At 46.9% G+C, this 16,352-nt stretch overlaps 2 protein-coding genes across 2 annotated transcripts; both read right to left on the bottom strand.

Moving 5' to 3' along the window:
- Window positions 1–10,648: 10,648 nt before the first annotated feature.
- Window positions 10,649–11,620, bottom strand: LOC135389151 (uncharacterized). The gene has a single exon (XM_064619174.1). The coding sequence runs from the start codon at window positions 11,618–11,620 to the stop codon at window positions 10,649–10,651; it is 972 nt and encodes a 323-aa protein (XP_064475244.1).
- Window positions 11,621–11,905: 285 nt separating this feature from the next.
- On the bottom strand, window positions 11,906–16,093 carry LOC135389144 (uncharacterized). Its single transcript, XM_064619161.1, has one exon. The coding sequence runs from the start codon at window positions 16,091–16,093 to the stop codon at window positions 11,906–11,908; it is 4,188 nt and encodes a 1,395-aa protein (XP_064475231.1).
- Between the last annotated feature and the right edge of the window lie 259 nt (window positions 16,094–16,352).

The following is a 16,352-nucleotide window of genomic DNA, read 5'->3' as shown; positions in this document are numbered from 1 at the left end:
ATCGTTGCAGAACTTGTGTGACCGTTTTGTAGCAGCCCTCTATTTTGCTGCCTGTGACGATAATGTCGTCTATATAACATCCTACATTTGGGATACCTTCCAGGATCTGGTACATCATTGCCTGGAAAATAGCTGGCGCACTCGTAATTCCAAAAGGAAGTCTTTGGTACTCAAACAGTCCTAGATGAGTGTTGACCGTGAGTAAAGGTTTGGCATCGTTGGAGAGCGGTACTTGTAAATAGGCTGAAGACAAGTCTAACACGCTGAACACCCTGCCTCCCGCAAGCATCGAATAGAGATCCTCTGGAAGAGGCAGCGGATAGCAGTCAATCTTGAGAACTTGATTTACCGTGACCTTATAGTCTCCGCAGATTCTGAGTCCGCCTCCACGCTTGGGAACCACTACGATAGGAGTTGCCCAGTCACTCTTCATCACTCGTCTTACGATGCCGTTGTTCTCCAATCTGCGCAGTTCTTCTGCAACAGCGTCCTTGATCGCGAAGGGAAAGGGCCTTGCTTTGTAGTACACGGGCAAACTGTCGGCTTTTATGGCAACTTCGGCTACGAAGTTTCTTATTACCCTGGGCGTGCTGCTGAAAACTTCAGGAAACTTGTCTTGTAGTAACTTCACTCTGCTGTCATCCGTGACAGCGCAAACTGTTCTCCAGTCGAGGTGTAACTTTTCAAGCCAGTCACGGCCTAGTAGCGTCGGCAAATCCTTGTCGTCGTCTTTTACCACGAAGAGCGAAAGTGCTGCGCTTTGACCCATATGTCCACGTTGACAACTGCGTCCCCTTTTAGCTTTAGCGGTTCACCGGTGTAGGTCTTAGTGAGGCGTGCGTTGGCTCGCACTTGGTTCCTGCGAAATGCTCAATGTAGATTCTTTCGGGCATTAAGGTAACTGCTGCGCCTGTGTCCACGAGCATTGAAATTGGCGTTCCTTCAATGTTCAAAGAAACCTCGTAGCCATGCTGTTTCCCTGTTGCTTACATTACAACATGATAGATACGCGATTCCTCAGAATTCGCATCTGACGTTTCAACGTAGTGTACCGAGCTCTTTTTCTTTTCCGGACACATGGCTTGCAAGTGCCCAGTCTTCGCACATGTTCGGCATTTCGTGTTCCGATACCAGCATCTTGCGGAAACGTGTCCCTTACCGCAACGATAACAGAAGCTCCTTTTCTGTGACGCATTGTCTTTTTTTACTTCAGTTACATGCCTTTTCTCTTTGGCGTTTCCGCGCACCGCGTTTATTTCAGCTGATTTGGGCTCTGCGGTGTACAATTCCTTCGTCTGTCGTGCAGCGAGTTCTTTTTCAAGCGCGATTTTGCATGCGCCCTCAAATGTTAGGCTTTCCGTTGCAAAAAGCAGCCTCTGTGTCGCCTGATCGCGTAGCCCTGCAACAAAGCGGTCCCTCAGGGCATCACTCAGGAATGCTTTGAATTCGCAGTACCGCGCCAGATGCTTTAACTCAGTGACAAAATCTTTGACACTCTCTCCTTCTTGTTGGATCCGCCTATTGAATTTACAACGTTCTGCGATTGTTGCTGAGTGTTCTGGACTGAAGTGGGCTTCAAGCGACTTCCGTATTTCATCGAAAGTTTTGTCGGTGGGGCTCTCCGGAACAATAATTTTCTTGAGCTCCTCATAAGCGTGACCGCCCACTACCTTTAGGAACAGCTTCAACTTCTTTGTTCCTGGAACCTCATTTATGTCAACAAAATTTTCGAACCGTTGGAAATACGATTTGATATCGTCCCCCTTCGGGTTGAACTCCGACATGCTTCCTAAACGCTGCGAAGCATGGGGCGTGGACATTTTGAAGAAGCGTCTCACTTATCGGTTGCGTAGTTGTAGTCCGTTCAGTCCTTTTCCTGAGGTAGCTCGCAATGTTACTTCTTGGCGTGCTGTTGGGTCGGCCTCTATCTACATGATGATTGAAGATCCTATCCTGTGTCGCCAGTTGTTCTATATTGCCCACCGAAGACACGCCGATACCAAGCAACCGCCGAACAGCAAGCCTTTAATGTTCCGAGCAACTAAACAGTCCTACATGCTGGGCACATGCGTCGTGCCTCTAACATTCTCGTCGTCTTTATCTTTATAGGCAATACCTAACACTATGGTCACAAAAGTGGCTGGCAGTTGAATGAATACACTTCGACTAAGAAGGCAGGATGGCTACAAAGGGGGCCCTTGATCATTTTACTTCAGAATTCTGCTGCCCTACTTGGTATCACAAACCCCAAAAAACACGATAGAGCGTCTCGGCCTAATGTGCAATGACTACAATGTGATATGATACACGATCAAATGACCTTTAGTACAAATAGTTCTCTGTTTAGATATATATTTATAAAGCATTCTTTTAGGACATATCTGTCCAATGTGACATTTTGTGCCAGCACCTATATTTTACATGTGACTGTGTACATCCATGGCCTCGTGCACAATGACAGTGTAATGATCAGAGTTGTACGTAACGCGTTACTAGTAATTGCGTTACTAGTAATCAATTCTTTTCTCTAGTAAATTTTAACGTAATCAATTAATTTTGTGAGCAAGTAATTTTCCAAGTAATCTGGTTATAATTTTCGGTAATCAATTACTGAGTAATCGATTACTTTTTAACCTTCTGTCAACAGTGGCAACACTTTTCAGCAAGCCAGTCTATTCTTCTGTTCCACCACGAGTTCGACTGAAGCAATGACGCAGAGGTCACTGTGTACGATCGTCTCTAGTCCACACGTGTTCCATGCACACCACAGTAATATATGATAGCCCCTTACAACCGCGACCTACTGGAGCAACAGTACAATAGGTGCCTGTATTGACAAATTGTGCGGGCTGAACATAACAATAGTAACAAAACGAAGCGGATGTTTCGACGCCAATACGATAGTCCTCATCTGGGACAGTAGTCGAGACAATTTAATTAAATTTAATGGGAAACGTAACGTGTTACATTTTTAATCGGCAACGTATTAAATGTTTGGTGAAGTAATTTGTAGCGGTAAATAATTTCTTTTCGCGTAGTACTAACAGTAATTGTAATTACTTTTTTCGAGTAACGTGTACAACTCTGGGAATGATACATGATCAAGTGACCTTTAGTGCGAAAATTTGCCTTTTTAGATATATATGTATATTTATAGTGCAGTCTTTTAGGACATATCTGTTCAACGTGACATTTTGTGCCTGTGTTGTTCTTAGATGTCCATGCTTGCTGTTAACAGTATCTCTCATAAAAGCTTTGTGGGAAAAGTTGATGCTGCTGCTTTGACAGAACGTTATGGTCCTGTTCATAGTTAGATACCCTGTATATGATATTGTGCAATATTTTAGAGGTTTTTTATTTGCTGGACATATCTGTCCTAGGTGATATTTTGTGTGTTTACTGTTTTTGAATGTAACTGTCATCGCAAGTCCTCACCCTCAAGTGCAATGACTTTACGGAATGTGATATGACACTAGATTAACTCTAATCAACTAAAAAGCTTTATTCTCATGTACTGATCGACACTTTCCCACATAAACGAGTTACCCTCTACAGCTTATCGCCTGTGCCGCACCAAGCCTCGTTAAGTTAAACACGGCTCCACACTGCGCATACCGGAAATGCCTCTCTAGCGGCACTTGCAGAATGTAATGAGAGATAAGGTTTGGGAAACCACCAGACAGGTATGCCCTGGTGAGGGGTCCCCCAAAGCTTCTCTCTCAGTAACTTCTGCAAGTGCCACTAGAGTGGCATTTCCGGGATGCGCAGTATGGAGCCGTGTTTGTTAATTCTGCATGGAGTAGTACATGCCAGCTCCATGCAGAGGTTGCCCCATGTTGGTCAACCAATGGACTTTGGAAGTTGGTTAAGATAACAGCAACAGTCCACATTTGATTTGCTACTGGACCAAGGCTCAGTGGCACAACTCTATCAAAAATGTGAAATGACTTTACGCGCCGAATTCTACGATCAATATGAGTTAGTAATGACGCAATCTGTTTCGTTTCTTGTACTGCGGTGAACTCTTCATTACGAAGGAAAGGTGATTCCATTCTCCAGGAGATCAGCGATAGTAAAACCCCTGTCTCCCACGACAGAGTCCCCTTCTTCGAATGGCAGCTCAAGAAACCCACTCATTATTACGCACTCTCTGTCATAGACGTGAACCCAGTGAAAAGTTCTGACACGAAAGTTACCAGCCTGTTTGGGGCTATTCCAACGAGTCCCTTGAATGTGTTTGCACTCTTGTATGTCTAGTATGTGCTAGATTGAAGAGCTAATCAGCTCGCAACTTCACACCCGACCTCTGTTGCGTCTAGGATGACCTTCGTGGTTGCATATTTTCCTTGAATGCGGTGGGAATGGTGGTGTTTACTGCAGTGCGAGGCTGCCGTAATGGCAATTTTAGTAGCCTCAAAGACATAAAATTAAGCCACGATACGCAAATGCGAGATACTGTTGACTGAGAGACTCCAAACGGTCTGCCAAGTCTTGCTCAAAGAGACGCAACCGGAGCCTTACAAGCACAAGGAACAACTCATTCTTTGTTGAAAGCTTCCACATCCTGCCTGTGGTGGAGTGTTCCCTGGCTTTGTCTGCCGTGCAATGTTGGAGCCATTTTCCTCAGGGTCAAGATAGTCATGAAGAGCGTGCAAAAATTTCTAGGTCCGGCAAGCCATTGTAGAACTGAGTTCTTTCATCTGATATGCACAGAGAATGTACTGCTTGCGACATACTTGTTTGATATCTCCAGCCCCCGTAAAAGCGGGTTACCGAACCATGTTGTTGTGCTACCGTCGCCTTCGCCCTACTTCCGTTCCCTTGGTGGCGGCGGGCCTGCGCAGCGCCAGCAGACGGGAGAGATGGCGATCCGATAACCGCGCATCGTCTGCTAGCTCCAAATGCGTCGACGGGGCAGCGCTTTCCTCGGAATGCGGAGTGCGAATGCATGGACCAATAAATGGACCTCAAGAATAACACATCGGGAACAATCGAGAAAATGTTGATAAGCTTATCAACACTTTCTCGATTGTTCCTAAGGTGCTGTTCCGCCCTCTACGCTTCCCTGCCCAGGCGAATGAGCGCAGTGATTGAGAGTGGAGGGGCACCAACGCGTTACTGAGGTCTCGTGTTCCGCAGCGTTTCTTTTCCTCATTTTGTATAAGTTTATTATTTCTTTTTTTATCCTAGCCAGCAAGCGAGGCTTGCTTGCTTCGCATAACACCAGTAAATAAAATGAGATAGTCCCTCGCTTGTGCCAGTTTCACGGAGCAGCCGTGGTCCCTTGCATTACTGTGACACCTTTCACAAAAAGTTGTGACGACCGCAGGAACTGCTCAAATGTGGCCTAATCCCGGTGTACTTACGTTTCAAAAACAGTAAACAGGAACAAAAGGAAACAGGTTACAATTCCCATTCCACTCCGCATTCCGAGGAAAGCGCGCCCCGTCGATGCATTTGGAGCTAGCAGACGACGCGCGGTTATCGGACTGCCATCTCTCCCGTCTGGTGGCACTGCGCAGCCCCGCCGCCACCAGTGGAAAGGAAGTGGGGCGAAAGCGACGGTAGCACAGCAACTTGGTTCGGTAACCCGCTCTTACAGGGGTTGGAGATATCAAACAAGTATGTCGCAAGCAGTACATCCATTGCTGTTGTGCATCTCTTTCAAGCTGCTTGAGTTGAAACCCAACCTTCTGCTTCTCTTGAAGTATCTCCTTCACCCGTTCGTTTGTATGGCGGAGCTGACTTTTCAAAATTCGAAGTTCTTCGTCTTTCTCCGCAAGTTGCCTCGTCAGTAAATCCACAATCGTACCTCCATTGCAGCTGCAGGTGCCACTTGCAGCTGACGTGACTTCGACAGTGACTGTGACTTCGACTTCGACTGTGACAGCTGACGTGACTTTGTCCCTGAGCAGCAATGGCATCGGGGTTTGACGCACTGCTACAGATGCCACTGCTCTCGCCAACATCACATGTTGCTTCCGCTGCTGGCACAGACAGAGCTTCCACGGCACAGCACGGCAGTGCGGTTTCATTCAGGCGGCGGTATCCATTTGCCACATTTGGTAGAAAGTCTAGCGACAAAAAGTGCTTGGAGCAGACAAATGTTGTCTTGTTGATTTCCTATGACACATTCTCGTTGCGTAGTTTCACAGGCTTTATCCACAATGCCCTCCGATTTTCATCCTTAAAAATAAACATTGTTTCCTTTAAGCAATTGAAAGCACTGTTTCCTCATATCATTAAGCTCCACAAACACACACACACACACACACACAAAGGTTTCGTACACACACGGTGATGACCGAAAAGAGTCGAGTTCTCTGACTCATCGCCATGTGTAACAATAACCAAGTTCTTCATATCCGATTGCACGATTGCGTATGTGCCTGCGCTTGAATAAGCAACCAGGAACCAGTTTTCGGTACATCAAGAGTGTTTTTACAATTTTTACAGTTTTTACAAAATTTTTACATGTAAAAATTTTGAATTGATTTTAGGAGGGCTGATGTGTTTCATCAGTTATTTTCAGCTGCAGCTTAAAATAGCTGATGTTAGATTCATTTTTGGAACATACATACAAGTCCATTATTGATCGACCAAACATCAAACATAAAATGATGCGTGCTTTCCATGCACACATTTGGCATATTACAGTACTTGGCGTTCTTCAACCGTCCAGTGGTTGTTGAACCCCACCCAGCAATATTGCTTTGTCGCTCGATAGGTTTCCGGGTCTAATATCTCGGCCTGCAGCTGTCATATCGGGACGCGGTTTTTTGTGACGAATTCCCGTTTCTTCCCCCTTCGCCTGCATGCTCGTAGCTTGTGGGAAATCCTGACAATTGCCGAGATATTTTGAAATTCAAGGCCCCCGCCGGTGCTTCCGACACCTCCAAAGTCCCGTACCTCTCGCCCCGTTTGTCGGATCGAGACGAAAAATTGAGGTCCGAACAGGTCTGGAATAGCTCTACGATCGCTCAAATCACACTAGCAGCTGATCTCTAGTGGTTTAGAAGTTGGACGAGGAGACGCGTTAGAAACGCCGTTTTTTCGAACTTCGGGTCCCTTTTTCGGAAATAAGCTCGCGTCGGACATGGTTTATCTTTGGAGAGCGTACTGTTATCGAAGCGGTGCACGTGATAAAATTTACCATACTTTTCCAACTTTAGCGGTTCTCGATTTACAGGCTTCCGCGTTTACTAGCCTCCCAGTACATGGGACCGACGGCTTTTCCCAAAAAAAACGTTCCCCTTGCTGCGACATTGTTGTGTTTCCCTTCGTTGTGACAGTCTCGATGTGCTCTTTCGAACAGCGTTGATCCCGTAGACGCGCGACGTTCCATTCTCGCGATATCGGCTTAAGAGTATGTACGAGGCGACCAGTCTCGCTAGCGCAACTCTGAAACGCTTCCCACTGTTCGGAGTCTCAACTCGCATCCGATTCAGTCGAAATTTTGTGTGCATGTGCTCTGTTTTCTGCTCTACAACTTACTCAAGCCACCCGTCCATTTCCAGCGGTTAACGCGTCATTCTCGAAATTCCTGACACCGACCACCATTTCCTGACTTTGTCACTGTTTTCAGGTTCCAAGCCCGCGGCGGATGCGAATTTCCTTTTAATGGATGAACGCACTCGACATAGGCAACGTGTAGAAACTTGCGGCACCTTTCTATCCCTCTGCATTCCAGAGTTAGGACCCCATGGCAACGGCGGCCCTCTTATACATAGGACCGGGGGCATTTTTCTCGATATCGGGTTTTTGTTGGCGTAGAAAGGCGATTGAGGTCTCTTTTTGACTGGGAAAGCGTCCTCTTTCCGATAGTATTAGTCCCGTCTTCGCTCGACTTTCCGTTCTCTTGCCATAATCCGAGGAGCGCCGGAACAGCATGTATCTTCCTTCCCTTCCACCGCCGCCACCAGGCGGGGGCTGGGCTCTGGCGCTCTGGCGTTCATTTCGCTTGCAAAGTTCGTTGAGGTCGGACGCGTTTGTTCTCGCATCCGGATTTTTGCGTTTCGTTGTGGCTCTGGGCTCCTCTGGTGCACCGAACTGCTGTGGATGTGTTATTCTGCTCTACAGGTGATGCCTACACTCTTAGCCCGGTTACTTCTAGTAAAGGTAAAAAAATTGCAATATTGTTACCTGTACACTAGATGGGTACAGCGTTACCTCTGCCGGGGTTACCTCTCTAAAAGTAACCAAGTGCATCGTGCATTTAGAAGTAACACCGTTCCCGGGGCTCCGGGGCTGCACCCGCCCGTTCCTCGCGTCCGTGCATGCATGCAGCAAATTGCATGCAGGCACACACGAAACACGACACGTGTGACATACCAAAATACAATGACCATGGGCTTTCCTGGGCACGTATTTTATAGTGAACATCAGGAAAACACAACCCAGCATTGGCAACGTAAGATATCGTTTCTCAATGTGGTGGCATATGTGAGACTATGTAGAATGAACACAGCTCCAAAGGGACTTTGATGTGTTCACAGAATCGCGTGAAATATTGTGTTGTAAAATTGCAGGGGCGGCATGCATGCATACGGACCTTGTCCTCATTCTTGCTTGTTGCTGTGGGGACGGTGCCGCTTTCACCACCATAAATATCTAAAATGGAATGGGCACTCCTTATTTATCGTTCTCACGTTGTTTGGGTACATCCATTAATAGCAAAAGCAGATCTTAATTACACTTGTGCAAGCACGCGTAATGAATGCAAAAAATGTAGATACCTGATATGTTGGAAGACTCGGTGTTCGGTGTCGTAGCGTCGTTTGCCGAAAACGGGGGATTTTCCAATTCACAAGCTTCCATATTTGTACATGTAGCGGCAGTGATGAAACCAGCCACAGTATGGAGGTCACATTGAACTTCCTCAAGGCCAGGTGTAATGCAGCATATTGGTGAGGTCAGCGATACATGCACATAAAAAGAAGAGAGTACTGAAATGTTAACTTCCAACAAATACAGACGGCAAAATATTTTGTGGATGGCAGGTCGTTATATGTAAGAAAATAAATACCATGGAAAACGTCACAGCTATGCCCTATTTCCTCCTGTGGCTGCAAGTTCACGTCCTGAACATGTTCTTCGCCACCTGAGGAAAATCAGTCGACATTAGTTTGCAGGCCCTTGACATATTAATTACCACCAGCCCACCCGCTCCTCCACTGCCTGACTCATCGGGATGGGGATTTAGGTTGCCTGGTAGATAAATTCATCTGAATGTAATTCATTAGCAGATGTGATCGATTTCTTATTTTTTAACAGTTTACTGACTAGTCGGTGTTATTGACTGATTGATTGTCTTGACTTTCTTCATTGGTATAATTCGCGAGATGCTATCTAGTGGTCAGTTGTACTAGCAAACCACTGATAACAACCAATTAAGGCATCAATGTGGGCAACCACATCGACCAATCACAGTGGCTCAAGTCATCAGTCGACCCATTCACCACGAAGTCAGTGAAATTTAGGAACGCAGTCAGCCAGAAAATGACTGAGTCAATTCATCGACCAGCCAGTAAGACGACGAAATAACCTGTCATTGACAACACGACCCTGAACAAGTCAAAATCAAGCCGTATCAAGAAGTAAAGAAAATACTATTCGCCGCCAAACACACACACCTGGGCATAAAGAAATGCACGCTGTATAGTGGTCAATCAGTTGCCTATTCATGAGGAATTCGATATCGCGCATCGTTTCATTAGTGAGTCAACTGGGCTTTAGTTTTTTAGCAATTAGCCCATACACCAAAATCGATTAAATCCGTCAGAAAAAAAACGAATGAAAAGTATAACCCCACGATAAGAGAACTAAATACTTCTCAGAACAATGTACTACGAAAAATCCAGTTTCTTTTCGTTGTAATTGCTACGACACACAGACTATAGCGCTTATCACTCTTCTTCAACGCTGAATGGAAACAATTTGCTCGTAGTTAAATTTCATTACACAAATCCCAATGTCAAAATGGCTCTATAGGTATCGTATACCTTTCAGCGTATGACAGATGCTGGGACAAGAAGGCGACACGGAGAGATACAAAGTAAAGTCGATGTAGAGAGCAAAGCTGACAAGAGAAAGCAGAATGCGCTAAGGCCGAGCGTTGACACTGTGACCAACAGCTTACATATGCGCAGACAGCACATCATGTATGACTTACCATAAGACAGGCACCAACAGCGAATCTACTTGGAACGATCATGATGAAATACGCACTTACCTATTTCATGTATCCTGTTATGTGAAACCGGGCTGTGCGCACAGTATTCATATTTTAGATGACGACTGCCGGACTCCACTATGTATTTCTTGCAGTCCTCGCACCCTTTGCATCTGCCTCTCGGCACTCCCCAGAAGTCATTGTTTGTAAACGTCATTTGGAAGCAGTTCACAACACATCTACAAGCACGAGCGTGATTTAACTTGTCAGCCACAGAGGCGTCACATTTCAAAAGATGCAACCGACAGAACACGAGGACGCGATGTAGTGTCCCTTCTCGTGTGATACTGTAAACTGTTGCCAGATGAGCGACCAAAAGCGATCAAAAGCGGGCGTGACTCAAACTTGCCAGAAAAATTTTGGGCTGAAGCAATGAACACTGCTGTGTACGTCAGAAATCGCTGCGCAAAGCGAATACTAGATGGGATGGTACCCGAGGAAATTTGGACCGGGCGGAAACAGTCTGTGAGCTACTTTAGCCTGTCGCACGACGATGTTTATTTCCAGAATGAATAACGCTCGCGACGGATGATAGTCAGGATGTGATGTGCGAGACATGCGCTCAGTCGTGTTGTTGCATATGTCCGTTGCATTAGCAACAGACTGCGGACCGGCAACGTCATGCTGTTGTATCTCAAGTGGGTACAGCGACCTGCTAGCGCGTCTAGTCACATGCCCAGTAGACGTTCGCACTGTATATGACCGTACCGTCCCGTCTTGTCCCTTGTGTCCGGATTGAATGCGGACCAGAGGCCAGAACATCCTTGGCTTTCTGTCTTCGGAAATCACGACGTCGCCTGGCGACATAGTCTTCCCCCTGTTTTGTTTGCACTGGTTGGCTGAGCGGAGCTCCATAAGGTAATGCCTCTGCCACCTTCGCCATGCTGCTTGGAGCAATGTTGCACGTTTCTGCCATGTGCGATGGATGGGTTCAGTCTCCTCTGTTGTCATCTCTGGAGGCACTATGGTAAGGCGTCTCCCTGTGATGAACTCCGCTGGTGTTAGCGGAAGAATCTCATGTGGGTCATCGTACACGTAAGAAAGCGGTCGAGAATTAATGACGGCTTCCACCTCTGCTACGACTGACACCAGGTCTTCATACGTCAGTGATTTTCTGCCGATGGTTTTCCTCAATGCCTGTTTCACAGACCTTATCAATCGTTCATAAAATCCACCCCACCACGGTGCATTTGTAGGAATGAACTTCCAGCTCACGCTGTTGGTCCCAAGCCAGTCCAGCACTTCATCGTCTCGTATACGTCGCCATAATGCAGCAAGTTCCTTGTTAGATCTTTTGAAGGTGGGTGCGTTGTCGCTGTATATTACTCTAGGCATCCCTCGCCGTGCGAAGAATCTTCGTAGTACGTGAACGAAGCTTGCCACCGACATGTCGCGGGAAACTTCTAGGTGGACAGCCCTTACGACAGCACAAGTAAACATGGCAATGTACATTTTCACGTTGCGTTGATGACCGTGCGTGTTTCTGACGTATAGAGGTCCTGTAAAATCCACTCCTACAACAGTAAATGGATGGCATTGTTGCACTCTGTCAGCAGGAAGTGGTGGCGTGTTCTCAGACGTTTTTGTCTGGTTGAATCTCCTGCAAACGGTGCACCTATGAAGAATGTTCTTCACCACCTGCCTTCCTCGAACTATCCAATAGTTTTCCCTGAGCTATGCAAGGGTGTCTGCTACTCCTCCATGCATGACCCTTCGGTGAGCTTGCTCGACGAGTAATGAGACGTAGTGAGCATCTCGTGGCATGATTATGGGGTGCTTTTCATCGAACGTAAGATTTGCCATCTGTAACCTCCCTTCAACCCTCATTATGCCGTTCTCATCAAGAAACGGTCTGTACTTCTGCATGAAGTGTCGTCTTTTTAGTGATTTCGCGGCCTTCAGGGTTTGATATTCTTCAGGAAAAGCTGTGACTTGTACATGTCGGAGCCAATAGTTCTTAGCGTTTTCAATCTCTTCCATACTAAGTGGTCCATCGATAGAAGCCCCTTTACAGTTTCCACAAAATCTCTTTATCCACGCTGTTACTCTGTGGAGTCTATTTAGTGAGCTGAAGTTCGTGCAGCGAGTAACTTCTTCCGCTGGCGCCGTCGTTGTTGCAAGTGCTGTTTGCTCATGTTTCGCTTCTTCCCGGCAGCTTGGTGCTTCGAAGCACTCTTCAGGCCATGCTTGTTCATCTGTGAGCCAATTAGGGCCGTTCCACCACTTGTCGTTGGTCGTGAGTGTAGTCAGTCGAAGACCTCGAGTGACCATGTCCGCGACGTTTTCGGTCCCAGGACAGTGCCTCCATTGTGTTGGCTTCGTATACTTCTTGACTTCGTTAACTCTCCTTCGAACGTACTCCTTCCAATTCTCACTCTTACCGTGTAGCCAATACAGTACGATTGTCGAGTCAGTCCAGAAGAAAACTTGTTTGATGCCTGGGAATGCGTCCATCAACATTCTTGAAATTTTCACAGCTACAACAGCGGCTTGGAGTTCCAACCTTGGAAGCGTCTGCTTCTTGACTGGTGCTACCCTGGCCTTCGCCAGCACTATGTTTGAAGAAGCAGAGTCCGATGTTTTAATAACCAGGTACGCAACGGCGCCATACGCGTTGCAACTTGCGTCACAGAAAACATGCAACGATACATTCGTCGTCCACATGCCGTAGTACCTGTTGATCTTGATCTCGGTAAGGTACTGTAAGTCTTCATACCACCTTTCCCAACTCTCCTGTAGGTCCGCCGGAATAGGTTGATCCCAAGTGAGACTTTGTTGCCACATTTTTTGCATGTAGATCCTTGCAGCGATCGTATACGGTGACATCAAACCTAGCGGGTCGTATATGCTTTGAGCCGTCTGCAACACCTTCCTCTTCGTCCATACAGCAGGCTTTCCACCTTGAAGAAGGTTGGTAGCATTGTAAAAGAGGGAGTCCTGTTCCGTATCCCACTTCATTCCCAGAACCTTTATCACGCGGGAATCTCCAGCGAAGGGTGAGACTTCCTCCGGGTCCTGCAGGTACAAAGCGTTCAGCCGTGCTGAGTTGGAGGCCCATTTTCGCATGTTCATGCTTCCCTTCTGCATTATATTCTTCACCTCGTTGTACACGTTGATAGCGGCTTCCTCGCAGTCAGCACCAGATATAAAATCATCGACATACGTACAATCGTTCAATAGTCTTGTTGTTTCCGGATACTCTACTTCGGACTCTCTCAGCAGTTTCTTCAATGTCGCCGCCAACAGGAATGTGCTAGGGCCAGTCCCGAACGTGACTCTCGTCATTCGCCATATTTCCAACTTATCGCCCACTCCTGTGGGCATAGCTTGATACCAGAGGAATCGCAGGGCATCTCGGTCTCTTTTGTGGATGAGTATTTGGAGGAATGCCTTTTCTATGTCGGCAGTAAAAGCAACAGCATGTAGTCTAAATCTCAGTAGGAGAACGCTTACATTCGGGTTCATATTGGGTCCGATGTGAAGATTCTCGTTCAAGCTGATCTCTTGAGTTTCATGAGCGGAAGCGTCAAACACGATACGACATTTCGTTGTAATGCGGTCCGTGCGAATGACTGCGTGGTGAGGTAAGTAGTACACTGGTCTATCAACTTGATCGTGATTGTATTCGTTCTCTGGCACCTTTTCTGCGACGCCGTCAATTAGATATTTGCGGATAGCATCATCATACGTCTTGAGCAGGTCGGGCGTACGAAGTAAACGGTCCGTCAAACCTTTAAGTCGTTTCCGTGCGTTTCGTTCATTTGTTCCAAGGTCTATGTCGTCTTTCCAAGGTAGCCGTACTTCGTACCTTCCGTTGACGTTCCTGACTGTACTATTAAACCTGTTCAATACCTCTCCTGCGGTTTTGTCGTCGTAATCGGCTTCGTCCTCTGGACCCCAAATGTTGTTAATGAATTGACGTTGCAGGCCTTGCCGGACACAGAGCATTACAGCTTGCTCCTGGGCTTGAGAATTCATCGTGTCGTTTACGACGCCATGCACAAACCATCCTAATTCGGTGGGGACACAGACTAGATCATCATTAATTCTCCTGATGTCATCTTGCACGAGTCTCCAGTACCAATCGGTCCCAATGAGAATGGAGATAGGAAGTTCTTGATCTGCCGTGGTGACATTCGATGTTCCCTCAAGTAGGAAAGTGCCCTTGAGATGCTCTTGACCGATGGCAGGAAGTACGTTGGCGCATATTTGTTGCGTTTGCAGGACGTCAATTTCTACGGCAGTGCCCTGTGTAGTTTGCAGCTTGACCGAAGTTTTGCTCAATGCCTTGGTGACTGTTGCTCCACCGAACGACCCTATGCTGATTTTTTCGACTCCGTGGGAGTGGCATCCTAATTGCTTCGCGAGCTCTTCGGTGATGAAACTGCGTTGGCTACCGCTGTCAAACAGAACGCGTACCCAGCATGTGTTTTCAGGTCCCTTCGCGCATGCCATTGTTGTGCCTAGAATTATCGTGCTTGACTGTTTAGAGGGAACTGCGGAGGCTGCTAAAACCACCTCTCCCGGGGGGTCGACCGGAACTGTGTTGACTTGTACTTGCTGGGTACTCCTATTGCGTATGTAGTCTGGGTCACAGAGGCTCGTAGCGTGTCTTCGGCTGCACTTGCGACACCTGATATACGACTGACAGCGACTAGCAATGTGATTTCGTCTCGTACATTTTAAACAGCATCTTGCTTCAATTAAGAGCCGCTTCTTCTCCTGTAGTGGGATATCGCTGTCGCAAGTGACCGTCCGATGTTGATCTGACTTGCAAAATAAACACGATTCATGATTTGCATTATTTGGTGTCCGTGCATTGTTGGCGTTTAAAAGAGCAGAGGCCGTTGGCATATCGGTGGTTTTGACCTTACGAATATTCGGTTTCCCTTCGTGCTTCTCCTCACCGGTATACCCTAATGCACGTTCCTTGGACACTATTTTTACTCGCAAGTAGTCCATCAGGTCCTGGAAGTCCTGGCTGTAAAGGTGTACCGCACTGCCACTGGCCACATCTGCACCGCGAGTACTGTCATTAAATTCTTGTCGTTCCTGATGTTCAATGACCATGTCTTGGGGCAGCTTGCTTAAAATGATGGGTCTAAGTAGTGCGCTGTAGGCATCGGTTGATATGCCCAAAACCTGAAGGCTTCGTGCCCGGGATTGAATTTCATTATAGAATTGCCGCAGTTTCGAAATATCTGCAGGATCCGTGACTGGGACCATGTTTGTCAGCTTCCTTATGTGCTCATCAGCTATGCGTGTGGATGATCCATATTCCTTCTTGAGAAGTTCAATTGCCTCGTTATAGCAGCCCTCATTCAAATTTAATCCACGGATGAGATCAGCAGCGTTCCCAGTTAACAGAGACGTCAAGTAACAGAACTTCTCAGTGGCGGTAAGCGCGTTGTTGTGGTGTACTGCAACTTCATAACGTGTCCAAAAAGGAAGCCATGCGTCTATGGCGCCATGAAACTTCGGGAGCTCTAATTTTGGCAGCTTTATCTTATTGTCCCTATGGACAGAAGCAGCTGGAACAGGGCTGGGGTTCAAAGCCGCCGAAGTCGACGCGCCCGTCGAAACTACTTGGGAGCGCAGATCTATGCGAGTGATGGTCTCCAAAATCTGATGGCGGTATTCGGTCGTGGCAGTCATCTCGCGTTCATATTCTTCGTCAGAGAATTTATCCTTGAGCTCGCTGTCAACAGCCTTCAAATCCCTGGAAATATCTTGGAGCTTCTCTCTTAGTATAGCAATTTCTTGCGCGGTTGTACCGGCAGCTTCCAATTTCTCGTCGATATCGTTCCTCAATCTTGTTGCTTGTGAGCGTAAAAATTTCCTGTCTCTCTTCAACTTGTCCATGGCCGACTCGATTCGAATATCCACGGGAGTAAGTCAAACCGTAAAACTCACCGTGGCCAACAATGCGAGAACCAGAGCCGTAATCCTTGTATCCTTCGTTCTTTTAACCTTGAGTATCCTGGTCACGGCACCAATTTCTGTTGATACCAAGTCGAGAAGAGACGTGACTAGTTACGACGATGTTTATTTCCAGAATGAATAACGCTCGCGACGGATGATAGTCAGGATGTGATGTGCGAGACATGCGCTCAGTCGTGTT

This window comes from Ornithodoros turicata, chromosome 1 (genome assembly GCF_037126465.1).
Source record: "Ornithodoros turicata isolate Travis chromosome 1, ASM3712646v1, whole genome shotgun sequence".
Classification (NCBI taxonomy): Eukaryota; Metazoa; Arthropoda; class Arachnida; order Ixodida; family Argasidae; genus Ornithodoros; species Ornithodoros turicata.
Note: the sequence above shows the minus strand (reverse complement) of the source record. Positions and strands in the feature narration are given on the sequence as shown.